The sequence below is a fragment of the Pezoporus occidentalis genome, unplaced genomic scaffold (assembly GCF_034315485.1).
Source record: "Pezoporus occidentalis ecotype Australia unplaced genomic scaffold, CSIRO_AGI_Poc_V1 ctg236, whole genome shotgun sequence".
NCBI lineage: Eukaryota > Metazoa > Chordata > Aves > Psittaciformes > Psittacidae > Pezoporus > Pezoporus occidentalis.
In genome coordinates, this window is record NW_026914244.1 from 226654 (window position 1) to 248550 (window position 21897).

The following is a 21897-nucleotide window of genomic DNA, read 5'->3' on the forward strand; positions in this document are numbered from 1 at the left end:
AAGTCATGTGATCACATCAAAAACATCAAGAGGAGAATAAAAACTAGATTTAGACCTCATAACTTAAACACGTGACCTGAATTCACCCTAAAGGTTCAAACAGCAAAGGGAAAGCGCACAGCGTAGGAACTTTGCAATTGTAAAGATTTGTGTTTGGGGAAGGAAGCGTGACTCATAATGACCCTTTCTAACCAGCGCTGGGTGTTGAGGTGGTGTGTTTACAAATCGAGTGTCCCATAATCCTGTCACAAATCAGTACAACCTCTCCAGTGCAGGGACTGCTGCTTCTTGGCGTGATATCCCTCTGCCTGCGTAAGTGGCCCTTGATGCCTTGCAGAGCTTTCCACTGTAAAAGCAAAGCATAGGGTTCAAAATGCAAACGCTTTATTCATAGTGGTAACCCAAAGCGAGAGAAGAGATTTCTCTAAGCTTTGCTTACAAACTCCAGCCTTCCTCATGTGCGTGCTAAAAGCTTTAGGAAAACAATCCTCCAGGATCAGAGCAGAAGCTATATAAACACAAGTGGAAAACGTTTATCTGCTGGTCTGGAAACTGCTTACACAGGAAAATAAGGAGTCTTTTGTCAGTGAAGCCAAGCCCTGTTTCCTCGGGAGAATAAGCCACAGAAGTCACATTGGAGCTGCGCTGACATGGTGGCACCGCTTCCTCACAGGGTGAGGCGGGAGAGGCCTTGGGTGCTCCTGGAATCATAGAATGGTTTGGGTTGGAAGGGCCCTTAAGATCATCCAGTTCCAACTGCCCTGCCATGGGCAGGGACACCTCACACTAAACCATGGCACCCAAGGCTCTGTCCAACCTGGCCTTGAACACCGCCAGGGATGGAGCATTCACATCTTCCTTGGGCAACCCATTGCAGTGCCTCACCACCATCACAGTAAAGAACTTCTTCCTTATATCCAATCTAAACTTCCCGTTTCAGTTTGAACCCATCGTCCCAAGCCTTTGGGCAGCATGCATACGTGTTATATGAATTAAGGCTGCACATGGCTCCTTACTCTCCTTCAGGTTTTGTTTTCTGCAGCCCCAGCATGCAAGCCTGGCACCTCCAGCCGTTTCACTCACCAGAGCCTTAGTTACACTGTTCAGTAGGTTAGGACCATCACCTCACAGCTCTGTGACACACAAACGCTGTAAGGGTGCAGATGCCGGGTACGGGCTGAGGCCAGGTCGATGGTGGGGGCAAGCTGAGGCGATGGGGTGCTGAGGTGGTGGGAGAGGGCCTGAGGTGGCTGGAGCGGGCCGAGGTGATGAGATCGGGCCGAGGGCTCGGGGCAGGGCCCCGCTCCCGCCCAGCGGGCGCTGCCCGCAGCAGGCAGCGGCTGTTTGTTGTCAGGAGCGGGCAGACCCGCCCGGCAGGGCCGTGCAGCGACACGCAGGCCGCGGGAAGGACTTCGACTGCGGGGCGGCTCTGGCACACGCGGCGGCGATGACTGCAGACCTGCCCTGTTGCTCAGCCCTCAGCGAGCACGCCTCCTACCCCGGGGCTCAGCGCCAGAGCCCTGGCACCCTTCCTTTCGGGCGGACACCCGTGGGCGGCGGGAGTATCGCTCGTAAGAGAAGGGAAAGGCGCTCAACACGGCTGCAGCTCTGCCTGCGCGGGGCAGCGGGACTCGAACCTGGGTCCCCGGCGGTGGGGAAGGAGCCTCCCCACGCGGTGCATTGTGGGCACGCACTGATTTATGCAGGAGCCGCGGAGGGCGCTGGGAGAAGCGGGAGGTGGTGTTGGTGGTGCTCGGTGCCGGCAGCGGGTCGGGGGTCGGCGGCAGTGGCGATCGGGGCTCTCCGGAGCGTGAAGGGCCTTTACCGCCCCTTGAGGCCGCGGCGGCACCGCCGGGCCTAGGCTGCTGCGGGACGCAGCGGCACCTACCCGGCCTCAGCCGGCCTCTCGCCGGCCACCACGGACGTGGAGGAGGAGGAGGAGGCGGCGGCGGCGGCGGGCGGAGCCGGGCCCGGCCCGCAGCGACGCGAGTCCTCCCGCCGCGGGGGAGCTTGCCCCGCCGTTCGGTAGAGGCCGGAGGGAGGGCTCGCTCTGTGCCAGGGCCTCTGCGGCCGGACTCGCTCCTGAGGGGCTTCGTTGAGTCCCGGACTCTGTGCGCGGGCTGTGGGGCCGCGCTGCCGACGTCGCTGGGGCCTCCGGCGGGGCGAGGGGAGGCCCGGCCCGGCTGGGTTCGGCGCTCCCAGTGAGGAGCGGAGGTGGGGGGATCAGAAAAGCCCTGTCTCCTCAACCGGCATCATTGTTCGTCGGGCCTTGCCGCTGGGAAGAGGAGCGGCGAGCCCGGGCGGGAGCTGCCGGTGCCCCCGTCTGACTCCGGGGCCTTCCTCCCCCGCCTGTGCCTCCCGGCGCTGGCTCCGTTCTCAGCCGGTTTCGTTGACCCTTTTCGGCTGGGTATCTCGGTTCTGAAGCATCGTCGGTGGGACTGGCCGGGGCCAGAGCGGGCAGAGGACTAACGCAGAGGGAACAACAGGTCTCCCTTCTCGCCTTCCAGAGCGATACCAGCGCCTTGCTCTTGGGATTATAAATGTGTGAACTAAGACCCAGGGAACTGGAAGGAGAACCTCCCGCTGGAATTAACAGAAGAGGAAAGAAGGGAGGCTTTTCCAAATCCTTTACGAGAAAGCTCGTGTCGTTTTCCCATGCTGTCCGTACTCTGTTCAATAGCGCGATTGTGACCTGAGTGGAATTTAAGAGCGATGAACTGTTGAAGCTTGTTGCACCACTGCATCAGACTGTATAAGTTTTTACTGTTCCTTTTCTTCAGCACATGATTCCTCCATCCCAGCTGTTGCAGGACCTGTGGGCCATTAATAGAGGGATGGGAAGCTGAGACAGTTTATTTTCACATTCTTTCATTGTGGGGACTTGGCTGGTTAACTGAAGCTGCTGCTGCTTTTTACTGGATCTGCTGTTTTCTTGGCAGGTTTACTTGTTTTCATGTGCGCGGGGTATTTCAATTGAATAGACGTTGGACTAGAGCTGAATGGATGCTTTACGATCCAAAAGGTTTTTTGGGGTAGCAAAAGCCGACTGAAAACAGAGAAGAACTGGTACTGCAGGAAACCTGGGGCCTGTTTTCCAAGCCTTTTTATTTTATTGAGCAAGGTAAATAACGTAGTGGTGTTAAAAATACAGAGCTTATGGTAATCGTGCATTAAAATGTTACAGAGCGCTTCAGGCTGTTCCAGGTCTTTTAAAGTATTGAGAGGACCCACATTAAGACTCAGAAGTTTAATTGTTCTTTAAAACGTTCCGATACGAAGTGTGACATTTAAGCCTGATAACAAACTTCGTGGTACCTGAGAGAGAGCTGACGAATCTATTTGTTTCTGATTTGCCTTAGGTTATTGCAGGGCTGTGATGTTGAGAGGCTGGCTGAAGAACTTCACGAGTCTTAATGGTTCAGTGAGAGTGTGCAGTAATTAAATCAGTTTGTCTTCACCAGTCTTTTTAAAGACTTGATGTATTTAACCTCTTGTAAGGATCTGTTAGGGTCTCTTAAAAGTCCTTCAAGGTTAACAATAGTACAGTGCTTAATTTGCATTGTTAGCTGGATTCGGACTCTGCCTTTAATTATTTTTGCTTACCTTTTATTCTGTTATCCACAGTGATAGCTGCTGCCACTTAATGAGGTTTTTTGTTTTTTATCTTTCTTTACCTGTGTATCACCTGAATTGGACTGTTTGGATTTACCACTAATTTACATGCATCACTTTTACCATAGACTTTCTACAGCCTGCATAAACTCAAAGTACTGTTTGAGATACTATCTTTGTATGTTCCAAGCAGATAATGCTTTTCAAAATATGCAGTGTAATCACTTACTAGCTTAAGTCTATAATTTTTGGTGGCACGCTGCACACCTTATCTCTTTCTTTAAAGAGCTCAGCAGCAGTTTACTTTTAATAAAAATATAAATCCATTAAAATGAGATGACAGTGTGAAACACAGCTGTAAAAATCTGGTTTTGCAAGAAGTCACAGGATTCCCATTATGAAGCCATGCCTTGATTAAATGGGTTGTAAACCTTTTCTCCCTCGGTCTTAATGAAACAGTGGCAAACTCTAAGGTGTTGGCAACCTTTGCTGGTGCTATCATTGGGAAAGCTAAGTTAGTATTCTGGGTAGTATCCCAAGCTCTTTTGCTTAACCTGTTTAGATTTGTTTGACTTAGAAATTTATGGTCTTTGTTTTGTCTTATTTTGTTTCAAGATGATGTGTGAGGTGATGCCAACCATCAGTGAGGCAGAGATTCCCTCTGGGGGAAATGGAGGCCATGGTTCAGGTTCCCCGTTACAGTCAGATGCTGATTCCCATTTTGAGCAATTAATGGTGTCCATGTTGGAAGAAAGGGATCGCCTTCTGGAGACACTAAGAGAAACTCAGGAGACACTAGCGTTGACCCAGGGCAAGCTACATGAAGTTGGTCATGAGAGAGATTCGTTGCAGAGACAGCTCAATACTGCACTGCCACAGGTATGGACATTTTGAAAGGAAGGTACCTTTTGATAATACTTGCATTGTTTGTGCTATTTTGTTGGCTTTTTTTGTGTATTTAATTTGCTGGAGAGTTACATCAGAGGCAGATGAATCTAACTTGGTACTTTCCTGAAGTATCTGTTGGTGCTTGCTCACTTGGAGAAAGAAAAGCAAGGCAAGGAGGGAACATCAGCCCTTTCCCTCCAGTATGCTTTCCTTGTTTTTGGCATTTCTTTGGCTTAGCCAGAGTGTGAAGCCATATCTACATTCTTTTGCTAAGTAGAACTTGATGGACTTTCTCCTGTCACTGTTTTTAATGTTTTTAATTGCCTGGTTTGTTCATGTACTTAAGACATTCTGGGAAAGAAAGCAAGCCATTCTGTTACCATTATGGACTTCAACTTAAAAACTTGCGAAGTTTAAGACTGCTACCTTGTGAATACATACTCAGTGGTCATGGCATCAAAACACCACACTCAGGGTATTGAGTGTAGTGTTAAAGTCATTTAGTTCCTTTTGGACTGACTTCTGGAGAATGCAGTGTACCAACATGCAACCTGTAGTGCTAAATGTGTTACACAGGGCGGTAGTGTGTAGTTAGAAAAAGGGATTAGTGTCTAGAGAACTTCTCTGTTTTTATTGATTCTAGTTAAGAAGAATACAGCTGAACTTTGAACACTTGGAAAAGCATTTGGTTGTGGGCAAAGCAGAGACTGCTTTCAAGTGTCAGTTAACTGTTGATAACCTTGCACTTTCTAGCGTGGTTGGTTGTCCCAAACATGTCATGTTGATGTTGTACTTTCATATATTATGCTAAGAATACTTATTATTTTTACAAATGTTTACATAGCCTTAAATATTGTAGTTACTGTTGATACCCTTTAAAACAACAGGTTTAAACCCTTCTGCTTCCACTGCTCTCATTATCATATAATTACTGTATGACCCTTGGTATGTACTAGCAATTACTAAGGGAGAGAAACTAGGAAGTAATACATGTTAATCTAGTTGTGTTACAGTGGTATGATGGAAATCAGAAAGGACAAGTTTCCAACCTTTGTTGCTCTCTGGGTTAAATCATGTGCTGCAGGCAAAAATCATTCACTGTTGTTTTTTGGTTGTAATAATTGTGGCTTCTCTTTAGCTGTCATGTCAGGTACATTAATGGATGCCATTAACCAATTGCGTGATCTGTAAACTTGGAATTTGTGGCTGGGTAGACTCACCCAAGCTCTGAATTGTACTGTTCCTCTTTTCCCTTTTCAGTTCTCAGCTTTCCTTCCTAAATCTAGTAAGCTGCTTAGTTTTCAAGTAAACACTTCTTTCTAAACATTTCTAAAAGATTAATGCAGTTAAAAACAATTCCCATTTTCAGGAATGTCGTAATTACAGAGTTTCACATGAAATCTGGAGGAGACCAAGTCTCAGTTGAGTTGAGAGAGAAATTTTACTGCTATGTATATAAATATACAGGAGTGTATGGATTTTTGTAGATTGCTGTTGAAAACAACTGTTGGCTTAGTGTGAAACTATGACACTCTTGTCCTTTGTGCTGCTTGAGCTCAAATGCTTGTGGAAAGTGATAATTGATGGGCTTTCAAAAGGCGAGAATGTTTTATTAGTCTTGCTTCAATCAGAAGTAACTGCTGTATTTGACAAGTTTTTGTTATGGTGAAGAGTCAGTTGCTTCAGAGGTGTAAATTTCTGATGAGGAGAAACAATGTCGGGTATTTGGGGTTTTTTGAGCTCTAATAAGTGTTCCCTGGGAAAACTCTGCCGTGAGGGCAATATGTGAAACTACTCAAACTTTCTTGTTAATTATTTCAAGCTGAGCATTCTTTTGAACTACTGCCTCAAATGACCTGTTGTTCAGCTGTGGATTGCAAGGAGCAGTAGAAGCCGGAGAACTTTAAATTTACTGACAACTGCGCTGTATTTTTCTTAGGGAAGAAGAGATTTAGTAGTGTACATTCTCCTAAGGTTAGAATCATAGAATAGTTAGGGTTGGAAAATACCTTAAGATCATCCAGTGCCGACCCCCTGCCGTGGGCAGGACACCTCACACTAAACCATCTCGCCCAAGGCTCTGTCCAACCTGGCCTTGAACACCCCCAGGGATGGAGCATTCCCAACTTCCTTGGGCAGCCCATTGCAGTGCCTCACCACCCTCACAGTAAAGAACTTGTTCCTTATATCCAATCTAAACTTCCTCTGTTTGAGTTTGAACCCGTTACCCCTTGTTCTGTCACTACAGTCCCTAATGAAGAGTCCCTCCCCAGCATCCCTATAGGCCCCCTTCAGATACTGGAAACTGCTCTGGGGTCTCCGTCCAGCCTTCTCTTTTCCAGGCTGAACAGCCCCAACTTTCTCAACCTGGCCCTCCTCTGGATTTGTTCCAACAGTTCTTTTATCATAGTAGCTTTCAACTAATAGGTTCACTTTAATAGATCACAGGTTTAATTGTGAAGATCTGTTTAGTTGTACAGATATTAGTATAATTGCATGAATTACTAAATCGCTATGGAACCAACATATTCTTTCTCCCTCAGACTTGGTATGTAGCTTGCAACACATCTTTGTAGTTGATTCTGGAGTGCTTTGTCTTAAGGAGTATTGAGTTGACTTGTTTGTGTGTCTGCTTTTCCTGTTTTATATATTTAGCTGAATCAGCCAGTTAGACTGTTCTGATGACTGTTGGAAACTCCTTGTATAAAGGGAGGAATGCCAGATTGATTTCTTCTGTGCCAAAACCACTTCTCTGTTTTTAGTATCAAGGCACTCAATTTTTAATGGCATCCCTGCACTTAATTCCTGACATTCTCTGAGGTTCTCTTCCTAAGGAAGAGTCTCAGACTGTTCTGTACGTAGTTAGACAATGGCAAATGGGTACTTATGTATTTGCACATCTTGTAGGTCATAAAAGTGAATGCAACTTGGTCTGCAGCAGTGATGTGCGATTTTGAGGTGCCAGGGAAGTTTACTTGTCTGGTATACCTGTTGTCTGGTGGTCAGCCAGTAATTTAAAGCATCAGCTCTAACTCACATAAACCCATTAACAGCTGTTTGGAGGAAGGAGATTTCCCTTGTGGATGTCTGGTTTGCAGAGAGAAGAGCATTCTAATCTTCTATAGGTGTACTTTATCTGTGACATTTACACAGAGTAAAATCGACTGTGTGGTTGTTTTTGTATGGACAGCTGGAAATGAAACACATTGATGCTGTCTTGATAGAATAACTGGATTCTTGGCAATGCTTTTTGTTTTCTGGGAGTTACCTTCTATTACAGATTACCCCAGTCAGACTGCACTCTGACCTTGGAATGTGAACTTGATGACATGAAAATGCTGTGCCAGAACTTAAAATTGATTTTATTCTGCCTAGAATTTTCATAGGCAAAAAAACCCAACTTTTTTACTTTGAGAACTTAAAGAAGTTTTATCTTTAATGTAAATGCATTCAGTTCCAATTTAATTATGGTCTTAGTGGATTGAATTATGCCCTTCACGTGCCTTTTAGAGTGTGTTCTACAAAATTCTAAAGAAAGGCTTGTGTGCTTAATATGTGAAACGTACAGGATGCTACTGCATTTAGAAGTAAACTTTTGAAGTTAGAAGAGGTTTAAGTGACTACCAGCCTCTTGCTATTGAGGTGTTGCAGAGTAGGGTTTGTCTTGCTGGTAGAGTTTAATGTAGACCATAGAATCATCAAATCGTAGAATGGTTTGGGTTGGAAAGGACCTTAAGATCATCTAGCTCTAACACCCTTGCATGGGCAGGGACACCTTCCACTAGAGCAGGTTGCTCCAAGCCCTGTTCAACCTGGCCTTGAACACTGTCAGGGATGGGGCAGCCACAGCTTCTCTGGGCGCCCTGTGCCAGCACCTTACCACCCTCACCGTAAAGAACTTCTTCCTTATATCTAACCTGAACTTCTCCTGTTTAAGTTTAAACCTATTACCCCTTGTCCCATCACTACAGTCCCTGATGATGTTTCTGTAGCTGACAACAAAATGTTTGTTTTGGATGGAAGAGATGAGCATTTAAGTTACAGAGACTCTGATACCTAGCACAAATAAAAGTGCAGCTGATGAATTCACAGCAGCTTATATCAGGATGACAATTTTAATATGTAAGCTTATAAAACTCTTAACAGACGTAGACATGTTATGTTTCTGTAATACAGCAACACTTACTAAGATCATCTTAATGTTGCATTTCAAGTCTTTTTGTCTTAAATTTATACTGCTTTGTTTTCATTCCTGTGCAAGGTAAGTAAAACCCTTTGTTGGAGACTTTGTGTGTAAATAAGAACCTTGTACTGTAATATGGAGGAAAAAAAAAAAGCTGCCTATAATTTTGGCTTGGCTTAGGCTTTACTGGGTTGCCCAACATGTCTTAATTGAAAATGAGTCTGCAGCAGGCCATCTTTAGTTGCTTTCTAACTATAGGAAATACCTTACCACTACTGCCCATTTCACTTAAAAATAGCATGTGTTTGTTTATATTTATATTCAGTTAAAGTCGGGTACATCTCTATAGAATTACCTTCCTCACACAATCTAAGAAATACTGTTCAATGTCTCACATGAGAAGTATCTAAACTCTTGGTCCAAGGACTGTGCTGGTATTGTTTTATAATGGTGAGCTGAAGGATTTAGTTGCCATTTTAATAATGGTGGTGTTTGGATTTCCTCCAGACAAGTTTTAAGTAATACAGGATGTCATAGATGTGGAAATAAGGTTTTGAATTGTACATATTATGAAGAACACAGTTGCAGAAAGTACATTAAGGAAAGGGCTTGCCAAACTTTGCAGCAGCTGAAGTTTCCTTAGCATTTTAAGTGCAAATCCATTTCCAGTGTTCACAGCTGTTCAGCCTTGAGGTGACATAGCTTTTACTTCTTATTCTTGCAAGATGTAGTACTGACTTCTAAATAAAAGACATAAATCTCAGCAGAGAGCCCTGTGTCCACGAATGATAGTGATCCAAAAGGTTTTCAGGTGTGCAAGTGTGTGTCAGAGGGGATGCATCTTCCACTTCCCTCATCCCATTCTGACAGCAAAGATCAGCCTGACTCTTTCCAATTGCCTTTTCAGACAACTATAATCTTAGTCTGTGTTGGGTTTCAGTTGTTAAATCTTACTTGGCTCTTGCTGTTAGTCAACTACTGGATAGAATTTTTTATCTACAGTAGTTTAAGTCAGATGGAAATAGGAATTCATGTTCAGAGTTATTTACTGACTGTATCAGTAAACCTCAGCTTGCCTAACATTTCTTTGTATTGAAACAGACAATTTCTTGTCTAAAACTGTAAGAATATCAAGTTATCTGAAAGTATGCTCTATGACTGGTCAAAAAGAGGAGTAGCTGCACTTAATATAATGGAGTATATTGAGGACGAAGTCTCTAGCATTTGTTCTGACTTCTTGGTTTCTCATTTAGAGTTTTGGGTGAGTTTTACTGAAACATCCCACCCCTACCCAGCAGACTTCTGCTTGCCTGTTGTTAGCAACTTGCTGTTTATACTGTGCTTCAATTTATCTTTCTTGTGAAAAGACCTTCTAGCTAGATGGAATTTGGGGTTAGGTTGACGTTTTCTTGTATTTGAGGATGAATTTCAGTGCTGTTATGATGTCCCATCAATCCCTTGAATAAAAAGACTGTGCAAAGCCTAAACCTACTGGTTTTATTTTCCTTAGTTTATTTGGAGGAAGAATGTTTTGATGACTGTACAGAAAAGCTTTTTCTGTTTGTTTTTCATAGGGTTATAGCTCTGACAGATGAGCTGGTGATTATTTTTTCCTACTCTTCTGTGTACAAATGCCTGATGATGGGTTTATTAATGTTTGTTAGTCTTCACTTGCAGTCTAACAGCTGTATATAAGCTTGGGTGAAAAGAGCTATGATCAAAACAAGCTGTTCTACAATCTTAGGGTATATTTGGAACCAGGTGAACTTCACATATATCCACATCTATGTTAACTTGCCCATAGCCACTTGTACAACAGGTAGTGTTTATTTTGGTATTCTGAGAATTCTTTGCTTGCAAGCCCTTGCATTTTTCTCTCCTCACTAAATACTACTTTAAAGGTGTTTGCTAGCAAGGCTTAAAGATTCAGTGTGGCTGTATAGTTGGAATTTCCATCTGGACTCTTGGATATTTTTGTTTTTTAAAGATAATTATGAATTAAATATAATGTTCTCCTCTCCCATCTCCCTCTTAGAAGTTCCTAATGTTATAATATCCATTGGTCTGTGACTTTAGTTTCTGCTTTCTGGTATTTATTTATGAGAGGTCAGTGTTGGTTTTACTCACTACAGGATTTGATATTAAAATTAAGAGTAGATGTTTGTGCTTTGATATATGTAAATCCTTTAGAGGTAACAATGTTGTCAGAGAACTTGAATCATTAGGAGAGAACATTTTAGCTGTCTATTAGTAATTGTGCTTTATGCTCTTCCTATGTTATCACTGTGTTCCAGAACTCAAATAACTAAGTGTGAAGTTTATTATTTATGCTTTTCTAAATTTTTCTTGCTTTAAAGGAATATGAAAGAGGTCTCCAGTTAAGCTGCTTTGAGCAATTCAGGGAGCTTAAGTCACTTTAAGTCTGTAAGGCTGACTGGTGTCTGTTGACATATATTAGAGAATACTTACCATAATCTCTTGCTCATATGGATCTTGAGCTACAAATACTGAGAAAGGATAAATGTACATTGTGTGTGTGTCAGGTAATCTGGGTGTTCATGACTTTCCAAGTGTATTTTTTTTATAAGCCTGCCTGTGGAGTCTCCAAGTGTAAATGGGGAAATGGTGGCAGTTCTTGCCAGGAAAAATGTTTTCATATTCTCCAGGCTGAAAGAAGAATCATTATTGTGCTGTTGAGTGGAGTGAGGTTTTTATTCAACTTGGACTTTTTCACAGGAGTGCATGGAAATAGTGTTTCTGCATCTTGTAAACTCCATCTAACTGTGTAGTGAGTTGAATACGTATCCGTAGGTCACCTCAGGAGGTTACACTGCCAATTGGTATATTCAGAATTGGAGGACTGTGATTACAATACTAGATGAAGTTAATGCTCAGTTTCGTTCTGGTATGTTGTTTCTCTTCAGGTTTTCTGTAACCTGATGTGAAGAGTTGGTTAACTTGTTTTTTTTCCTGTGACCTTTATCTATTTCAGACTTTACCTTGGGTTTTGTATAAGCTCTACTGAGTATCAGCTCCTTTTCTTCTTATGGGCATGACAAGGCTCTGTGGCCTGCAGCATTTTTAAGAGAAGCTTTGTTGCTTAATCTTCTCTTCTGTTATTCCACAGTGGCTAGCCTTGAACTTTGCCCATGTGTTTATGTTCACATCTACTCAGGGTATGGTTTTTGAGGATAGTATGACAGTCTTAACAGGAGTATGATTTTTAGTTGCATCTGAAATATACTATGACTTTTGATGAGTACACATGAATAAGAACAGTCACCGTATCTCTTCCTATAGCTCATCTGGTTATGTCTTCAGAAATATAAATGTTAAAGAAATGGTATTTTGTTTTAGAACTTCTGTGAAGTGCTCCAAGATTCCTTAATGAAAAGATCCTCACACTGCTGGTATTAGGCATAATCGGGTATCTTCAGGTCAGATCTTAAATGAGGTCCCTTTTTAAAGGGCCGTGGCGAGGAAAAGCTTGGAAAGATTGAAATGCACATCCTTCTAGTTTTATTGAGGAGAAAAAAGAGCTTCCACTTGGAAAAGAAGCAAGTGTTTTCTATTTGTTGTGATAGGAAAATGGGCAGGCTTTGATTTTATTTTTTTTAAACTTATTTGTTATTATTTTACTTTTTAGGGTTTTTTCCTTCCCCCTCTGTAGAACAGCTGTCTATGTTTGGGTATGCTCTAAGTCATGCTGTGTTGTGCCTTACTCCTCTTCCTAGTACATGGCAGAGTTTGGTATCTAACTCTGTTTCACATCTAACTGTCTGGAAGTATTCTGAAGTGCAGTGTTTGCTTCTTTTAATCCTACCACCCATATAAATAGATACTGAATTTGGTTCTGTTCAGTTTAAATTATGTGTAGGGGAACATTGTTTTTAAATGTAAATTTACCTCTTTATAAAGAGTTACAGGGTAGAATACATGGTAAAACTGAGTGAAGAATGTAGACTATGGGTTAACAGAATCTGTACTATTGGAAGACGTGGGACTCTTCCCACCTTAAATTCACAGACCACTGCACAGTATAAGGATATAATTATATAAGCTGTATAATTTACATAGCTTAAAAAACAAAACGAAACCACCTTAAGATGTGCAGTTTAAACAAAGAATTAGTGTTGACCTATACAAAGTTTAGACGGGCTTGATGTATAGTTGAAAGATCTCATTGTGAATGTTCATGTAAGGAAACGACCTTGCAGTTGAAGTTTATTAATAGTTGCCTTTTTAACATTGACAATTTCCTGTACTGAGAAATGGTGTTTGTTTTGAATGACATGAAAAGGAATTTTGGCTGCCCAAGTCCTTGGTGTAAATGCTAAACCTTTCTTTCATGCGGAGAGGGTTCACTCCATAAAAAGGATCATAAAATCCTGTTATTTTACTGGGACATTTTAATGCTCCTGGATCCATGGTTGTCTCGGTAAATAATAATTTTATTAAGCTGTTTTAGCCCTATTTCTGAACATGATCATGAAACCAAAAAGGGAGAGAGGTATCTCAAAGTGGAATTGCTTGCTTGTTTCATTGTGTGCTGCTTGATGTGAAAGCCTGTTTGCTGTGTAAATCATAGTTGTTTTAAGAAGTGGAAAGGGAATTCTGCTGCATGCATCTGAAAGGCTGCCTGCCTTGTTCAGTGGCAGGGTTTAAATTGTGGATTTGAATTGTGGATTCGAATTGTGGATTCTCAAATGTCAGATGCGAGTCTGTCACAAATAATTTGGCAATATATGCTTTGACCAATAGAATGTTACAGTCTAGACTCTCCTTTGCACTGCTATCCATAAATGGGAACCCCTGTAGCTGAAATGGTGTTTTACCATGGTGGGGTTTGTGGGTCCCCATTACCCTTGCTGTGAATGAGTAATACTGGACCTAAATTCTGTTACAAGCTGTGCTTTTCACTGTAGATTGTGCTTGAGTAAGACTTGTGTGTTTACTGTTCCCATGGGGAGCCTGAAATCTGTGTAATTCCATGTTCTTTAAGGTTCTCTTGTGCATTGTATTGAAAGTCCTGATATCTTGCACTTGAGTCTCTTGCTACTGCAAGGATTTAAGACGTGGGCTACCTTTTGTCTTTTAATTTGGAAACCCAAAAATAAAAGAAACTGTTGTCCCAAATCAAAGGTAATTAAAAAATTTCAATGGGATTCAAATGTTCAGAAGAGTTACCTGTAGTATAGTCTATGTTCTTCAGATAATCTAATTATGGGAGTAAAGGATGACTCTACAGCTGAGAGACCAATATTGAAACAGCAGAGTATGTATGGAGGGTGCTCTTGGATTTATGGGTCAATCTGGTTGTGGCGCTTACATGTTCATGCGTGCCTTAGGTAAGCTTTTAGCTTCAGAATATCTCTTCAAAGCTCCTCTATTTGCCATATTACATTGGGGTGAATGACTAAAAGATTGGTTTAGATAATGTTGCAGGTGCACTCTGAATCTTGAGGGTTTCTTATTACTTTTATTCCCAAGTCATGTATTTTACATGCAGTATTCCCATCTTCTTGTAGCTGATGGGGGGGGGGGGGAAGGCTTGGAAGGTCCTAGCATTCTTTTAGCTTTGTGTTGAGGAGCACAAGGCAGGTGCATCGTGTAATTTATGCCTTTGAGAACATGCAGCTTGGAGTTTGCAGAATGTCTTTGGAGGGTGTGGTTCAACAACATCATCTTCCAAAAGCTGAGCCTTTGTTTTAACAATCTGGAATTACTTCATGTAAAATGGATCTGAAAAAGGTTTTTTGGATTTTAGCTCTTGCTGCTTGTCCGTGCAGGAAAGAAGCTGTCTTTTCTACCTCCTGGAATATTAGTTACGCTGATACTTATGTTGGTGTAACTCTGATCCCCTGTTGGAACTGTAGTCTTCAGACACTGCGTAACTCTTCTGTAATTTGTGCAGTGGTTATAAAAGGTTAAGCCCTGGGAGACAGTAGAGGAGAAATGGGCCAAGCATGCCTTTACTCAATGGATTAGGAGGCTGCAGCATTTCCCTGTTGCATCATCTTTCTCATGTTTGTAGCCTAGTGTGGAATAGGAGCTTCTCGTCCCCTCAGACCAGGTTCCTCACCAATCCATCTTCTGCTTCAGCATTTGTTACTGGTTACAGCATGTTAAAAGTCTTTGTCTCCTCTTTCTTTTATTCCTTTCCTGCCTTTCAGTGTTATTAATATCCCTGGTTTTGTTCTTGGCTGTAACATTTTTGGGTTCAGGTGGTTATGAAGTTTGAAACTGTTGATTATGGGCATCGTTTATGGCAGACAAAGTTTACTTTGAAAGCTAAAAAGCTTTAAGAAAACCCCATAAACCAACTCTTTGACACTTGATGCGTGTTGTGGAGGTAAGTTTTTCTCTTGTCTGTTGCAAGACCTGAGACTACTCTTTTTGCATGGGCTTGAATTGCCTTTATTTGTAAAAATGAAGCAACTTCTCTATGCAGTGGTCCAGTTGCATTTATTCTGAGTATTGCAGATTTGGATATGTTTAGCTTTTGTAAATTCACTTAGCAGGTAAACTGGGGTGGTTGAGTATGAAGAAATAGAACCTGTAAGTTAAATTTCCTGCTGAAGGCATGTGTCTGTCCTCATTGAGTATTACTTGCTTAAACAAGTTTGAAGTTATAAGACTGAAGTGTTCATCACTTGGCAAAATAAATAAATGTATATAATAGGAGAGCACGGAGGGGGAAGTACGTGTTGGTGCTTGTTTAATGAGGGTGGCTTGGCCAGCCTTATTCAGATATTCCCAAGCATTCCCTTTTAACATAGTGTGAAAAGGTACGTTACAACTGCTAGCCACAGAGTTAAACCTGACAACTAGAGGCCAAGATGAATGATTAGAATAGGGCAGGGCAGTGCTTCAGCTGCTGCTTGCAGCTTTTGCAAGCAGAAGTATCTTGTCACTGAAATGATTATGCATGACAGATCTTGTCCTGGCTCTGTTTCCTAAAGAATAGTATTACTCATGTGAGGATGAATTTTTTAAACACATTAGAGCGCAGTATTTGGGATTAAATCAGTTTGAATTTCTAAACCTCATGGGAATTTCATATTAAATGAGAGCTGAGCCAGAATTGTGCTATTGCTTGTGCGTGCAGCTTGTGTAGAATTGATAGACACTTCTTTCTCTTCCCTTGCCCATGGAAACTGATAGTTCAATGTTGTTTACAACTTAAAGCATCTTGCTATAGCTTTTGTAGTAGCTGCTTAGCCCCTGTAATGGGGGGGTGGGGGGGTACCAGGAAAAATACTGAACTTGCTAAATTTTCTCAGCATCTCACAGTCACAGTAGTTTAAGGATTTGGCATTTTTGAGGAGCGTTGTGTGTCTTGTATGGGATTCCAGAACAACTTGACCAGCTTTATGTGGAGTGGAAAAACTGAAATGAAGTATCTCTAGTGTCGTATTAAAGATGGAGACTGGTTTTGTCCCATAGCTTGTCAAACTGGTAATGCAGGATTCTTCCTTTTTAATTAAGTACAACTGTATTCTCCTTTTGCCATAGTGGGTATGGGTGTGGGTAGGTTTCTTCACTGACATGGACTCCAAAAATGGAGATGCCTAAAGCTACAACTAAGAAGTTGTGCTACTGCTTACTGTATTAGTTACTAATCAAAATAGACTAGGCTAGGGGTGCAGGAATGTGGTAATTCATATTGTGAAACCCTTAGAATTCACTGATTCAGAGTGTAACTGAGAGGCATTTGTGTTCTTAAACACCCCCCAAGTATTGTGAATTTATTTCTGTGTTAAGGTAAAGTGTTCTTCTGGAATATTGGTAGTTGGAGTGTTACAGTATTGGAAAGGATTACTCTGTTATTGCCTGCTCTCAACAGTTCTGCACAGAGCAGCCAGACACATCCCAAGTTGAAAAGCCTGTTTTTCAACGATGACTAAAGTTTTCCTGATACATATTTTAGCTGATCTTGTACATTTTCCCAAGCAGAACAAGCTTGGTATGGTTTCAAATACTTTTGTTTCCTATCTGCCCTTTCAGGGAATGTGTTCATGTGCGCCCAAGAGCAGCTAAGGTGGAACTCTTTTTGCATAACCACTACAATGAAAAGATTCTAGCCATGTGATGGAAGAAGGTTTTCTGCTATTGCATATGAATAGATGCTAAGTTTATGGCAAGTCTGAAGAGTCCCTCTCTATTTCCTATGCTTGCTGCTAGATAGCTGTTACCTTCCAGCTGTTTTAATGATTCTGCTTTTGGACTTCCTTGCTCAGAAGATTCACAATATTGCCTGAGGAGGGACAACATTTTAGAAGTATTTTGCAAAGACAAGAGAAGAAAATAGCTTAAAGCTAGAAACTATTTCTAGTTCATTTCTTACTGTCTGTGTATTTTGTTAAGTTGCAGGGTTCAACCCCCAGTAGAGTATTTGGAGAAAACCTTTGGGAGGAAATACAAGTACTTTGGTATAGTTCACTGGTTGGGTATGTAATCTTTAGTACAGATCTGTAGCTTTACAAGTAAGGCTGTGTTAAAGAGGCTATGGTAAAACTGGGTTGTGTCCACTCTGGATTAACTGGGCAACTTGGTCTAGTGGAAGGTGTCCCTGCCTGTGGCAGGGGGTTGGAACTGGATGGGCTTTAAGGTCCCTTCCAGCCCAAACCATTCTATGATTTTAAAAGATACCCTGTGTGATCCGCCATACTTGCAGCAAGCCTCAGATGCTGGCAATCAGTTAAAGTCTGATGAAAGGGTTAAGAAATTACCTGGAAAAATGATGGATTCTTAATGCTTCAGTGATCACAAGGCTCGTTGCCCTACAGGAAGATGCTTAGCAAACTAGCAGTTGTTAGACTGAAAGAGGAGTAACTAGGTGAAAGTGACTTGGAACATGACATTGTTTAAATCTTTCCTGAATTCCACAGACCTACAAAGGAGTTGTAGGATGCAGCTGTGGCTTAGTGTTGTCTTGTAGCACATCACCAGCAAGTGGTCTTGTAGATACCAGCTGTTGCAGATGTTACATTCACTGTGTTGTATGTAGGTCTAATTAATGGTGGAGCTTGGAAGATGCTCAGAGATTGCCATGTGTATGTTGCAGTGCAAAGTACAGTAGATAATCAGTGACTGTTGGCTCTCCAGTGATGCACAAAGATACATTTTTGCATGAAGCTTTGCCCCTAGTCTTGTATACATAACAGCACTGTTTTATGGGGTTTAGAGGAAAATTAAATGCAAGAGTATAGCCAGTAATGATTGTGCTAGTCTGGGTGGTTTATACAGGCTGTAGTTAATGATTTGAGTGTAGGTGGCTCCTGTTTGCCTGTCTTCAACCTATGCTTTGCTCTGTGTACCTGGGTTTACAGTCTCACTTTCCAAACTGTTCTGTAGCTTGTGTAAAGTTTGAGTATTGAGTAATGTGGTGAAAGGAAAACCTCTGATCCTTCAAGGATTGAGAGGCTGGGTCCAGCCATGTTTGAGGTCTGGGACCTTTACCCCCCACCACTCAAAACAAGGCATGTGTATCAGAAATGTGTTAGATCAGGGAAGGGGAACTACAGGAGGGAGAACATGGAACTGATGTGTTTCTGCCACCCTTTTCCTGTTACAGCTGCATTCCCCTTGCGAAGCTGCCAAACACCACCCTTCATTTATGTTTTCTTGCACTTCAGTATGCAGTGTTTCCTGAAAACTCCTTCCAATGAAGTCCAGATTTAGTGCTTTGTAGTTCAGGTTCAGTGACTAAATTTCAGCAACTTGGGTAATTGGAAACCTATTTATTACCATGGAGGCTTGGTCTTACTATAAGCCTTTCCATTTTGCTTTTGGGCATATGTTTGGTACCTGTTGGTTGTGTGTTGAGTTCTTTTGCTCGTTGCTTGTCAAAGCTAGGCAGTTGATTTTACTTTCAGCTCCTAAGTGGCCTGGAAACAGGGAGTTTCATTCCAGAGCAGTAACATTATGCAACTGTAAACACTTAAAAACCTAATTGCCTGTTTAGGATTGAGCAGTGTTAATGACAAAGCCTAGATAGGTCACTCCAAGAAGTAAGCTTGAAGAGTACCAGACTGAAAACGAGGGCTGGAATGATAAGTTTCTCAGGCTTAGAATTAGTCACTGTCTGTCAGCTGGCAGCAATATTCTTAAGTGTTTTCATGCAGTTTTACTGTTTCTGCCAGAGGGGAGGAAAAAAAAGGTGTTTGTTTTTTTGAGTCAAAGAAAATACAAACTTCTGAGAGTTGATTAAAGGTGGTATTAAATGTTTTAAAATATCTCAGTGCCACTGCTTGGAATGGGAGAGGGTTTTTAATACTAAATAAATCTGCACTTGTGTTTTGGTAGTGGTCTTTTGACTTACAAACTATCTTGTGCATAAGGAGAAATAGGAGAGGAGGCTGATACACTCTGACTTATAATGAATGTACTCTCACTCTGGTGGGTAGTTAGCTCTAGTAGAAAAACCTCACAAACATTTTAATATTACTGTAAGTATTTCCTTGCATTCTCTTTTAAGTTGTTGGGGTTTTGAGAACTAAAGATAAACTTAGTTCATTGACCTGATTCTCTTAATGCTTGAAACAAGTTTTATGTTTCCAGGTCAGGAAATCCAGGCTGCTTGGTGCTTACTGGAAATGAATTTCATTAGGTGAAAAGCAAAATATTTTTCTTTAGACACTCCAGGCTGATATTTTTTTCTTTCCCATTAGCACATGCCAGCGATATGGAAAGGTTGGAAGCAGTGTGATTCATTATGTAGAACAGGCGAAGTGCAATTTGTGTTGCTTGTTGTTTCTTTGGGATTTATTGTTGTTGAAGTGCATGTAACGTTTGTCTTGGAAGGCTGGATTTAATGAGTAAAACTTGTCAGTTCTTTTCTGTTTTAACTCTAAAATACCCTTGAACTATTGTTTAATTCTAACTGCTACCTTAAACCCATTCCAGTGCTTTACCACCCTCACACTAAAAAACTGCTTCTTTAGGTTAGATATAAGGAAGAAGTTCTTTACTGTGAGGGTGGTGAAGCACTGGAATGGGTTGCCCAAGGAATTTGTGAATGCTCCATCCCTGGCAGTGTTCAAGGCCAGGTTGGACAGAGCCTTGGGTGAGATGGTTCAGCGTGAGGTGTCCCTGCCCATGGCAGGGCATTGGAGCTGGATGATCTTAAGGTCCTTTGCAACCCAACCCATTCCATGATTCTATGAAACAAACCCCACCTACACTGGTGTGACTTAATAGGTACTAAAGTCTGCTTGCTGGGAGCCTCCAAATCTACTGGGGACATTGGCCACTGTGTACTACCCAGAACCCTTTGGTTTAAAATGAAGTGGCTATGAAATACCCTGCTAAGCTTAGATTTTCTTTGGTTTCTTTACTTTGAAGAGTGTGTATTTTTCATGCACACATCATTTGGAATATTTGTGGTTTATAAGTAACACGATGGAAACTCACCTCAGCTTCTGTCGGTTTCTCATCCCTGATGGCCTACGCTTTGCCCAGTTGCTCTTTTCATGCCCTCTTCAGCTTCTCAGGTTTTTGAGTAGGCTGTTTGATATGCAGAGTATGGAACAGAATGTTAGCAGTGAAACAGAATATTACTTGGAGATTAAACAGATAAATTCCACTCGCGTATTTCTGCCAGAGATGTTCCTAAAGATGCAAGAGTTGCATCTCCATCCTCATATTGCCAGAAGATATGTTAATAGCATTTAATAGTTGTATTCTTTGAATCTAAAATCTGTTTTTCTTCTTTGATAAATTTAATGTTTCTCTTTTTGTAGCTTTTCATCCCTTAAATAAGCTTTCTAGTCATGTTGTAGCCTATAATCCACAATTCCTTATGCACTTGCATGGCATTGCATTTTATTGTAGAATAAATTCTTTCTGCTTGAGCAAATTTCAGGCAAACTTAGTTCTTTGTCTGTAGAGCATCCCTAATACACAGTTTGTTAGTTGACTTTCAGGGATTACCTCTGTTTAAGCTTTTCCCTAAGCTAAATACTGTCTTTCCTGTCATGTAACATTTATTGTGTTGTGATGTACCACTGTCTGTGTATGTAATCTATAAATAATGCTTGTAATAAACATGGAGACCTGTTCCTGAAAGCATGTTCCTAAACCATAATTTTGCAGGTGACCAAGTGCTGTCAGCTCACCCATGCAATATATATGTGGTTGACAGGTAGACACTAGTTGATCCAACTTCTGGAAGGCTGGTTTTGGTTTTGCCTCTACAATACTAAAGGCTGAAGGTCAGTTCTGAAAGTTGATGTGAAAGGAATGCTCTTGATTTAAAAAATCATGGAGTTAGAGGATAATAATAGCCCCCAGAAAATGTATTGCTGAACAATAGCAAATTTACTTGCTCAATTTAGCTGTTTGTTCAGAATATCACTGCTGGCTGCATGAATGTTATACTTGGAATGATGCACTTAATTTAGAAAGATACTTCAGTCAACACTTCAGTTTAGTATCGAGTATGGGTGTTTGTCACTAAGTTCTCATCAACAAGAGATACTTGCCTGGTATATTTGGCACTCTGACTGATTCTTGTAAGTGCTCTAAAGTACTTATTCTGAGTCCTATTCTTGTCATCCTTAGAGATGGGTATTTGTTATCCTGATGGCAACCAGAAGCAGAGCAGAGCTTTGTTGTGATGTTCTCAATCTCATTAATTACAGCAAAGTAATACAGTTTTATGGATGAGTAGAAAAGATTCTTGCAATTTTTCTTTTTCCTTGAATTCTTTCTCTACATTCATCCAGTGCCAAAGAAGAAATAAACTATTCCGAGATGATACTCTTGCAAATAGTTTCCTTTTTGAACTGCTTGAGGAAATCATAAATTATCTGCTGTAAAAAGCAGTATTAAAACTAGAAAGACATCCCTCTTAGCATTGTCAGCTGAAACTAGGGGCAACTTAAGGGACTCAAAGCAGCTATATTTGATCGAAACAAACAGCAACGGAGGTGTTGTGCAATGCCAGAACTACGTGTCAGTCTGTTTATGCAGCAGCGAAGTAAATTCCTGTGTGCATTGTTTCTTTGGGGTCATCTGACAGTGTGGTGGCTTGTGTCATAATTATGATGTGTTTGTGCTACAATTTATATTTGCACAGAAGTCTGAAATGGAATAGAACTGTCTGTACTATAATCATTTGAAGAGTGAATAGCCTTCCTTTCATATATACAGCTCTTTCTCAGAAGGTGAAGCTCATACAGATAATAAAATGTATATTAATGGTATACAGT

The 21897-nt window shown here is 41.5% G+C and overlaps 1 protein-coding gene across 9 annotated transcripts in view; it reads left to right on the forward strand.

Moving 5' to 3' along the window:
* The first annotated feature begins 1602 nt into the window (after window positions 1-1602).
* The window catches only part of PPFIA1 (PTPRF interacting protein alpha 1), a 60814-nt gene continuing 40519 nt past the window's right edge, over window positions 1603-21897 (forward strand). For 4 of the 9 annotated variants that reach the window (XM_062621917.1, XM_062621915.1, XM_062621919.1 and 1 more), the window contains exons 1-2: window positions 1605-3121; window positions 4228-4491. In XM_062621917.1, the coding sequence (XP_062477901.1) occupies window positions 4228-4491 (264 nt within the window). In that variant the 5' untranslated portion in view covers window positions 1605-3121. Of the gene's footprint in view, window positions 3122-4227; window positions 4492-21897 lie in introns of all 9 variants that reach the window. The other 5 variants (XM_062621911.1, XM_062621912.1, XM_062621916.1 and 2 more) reach the window with 3 other exon arrangements.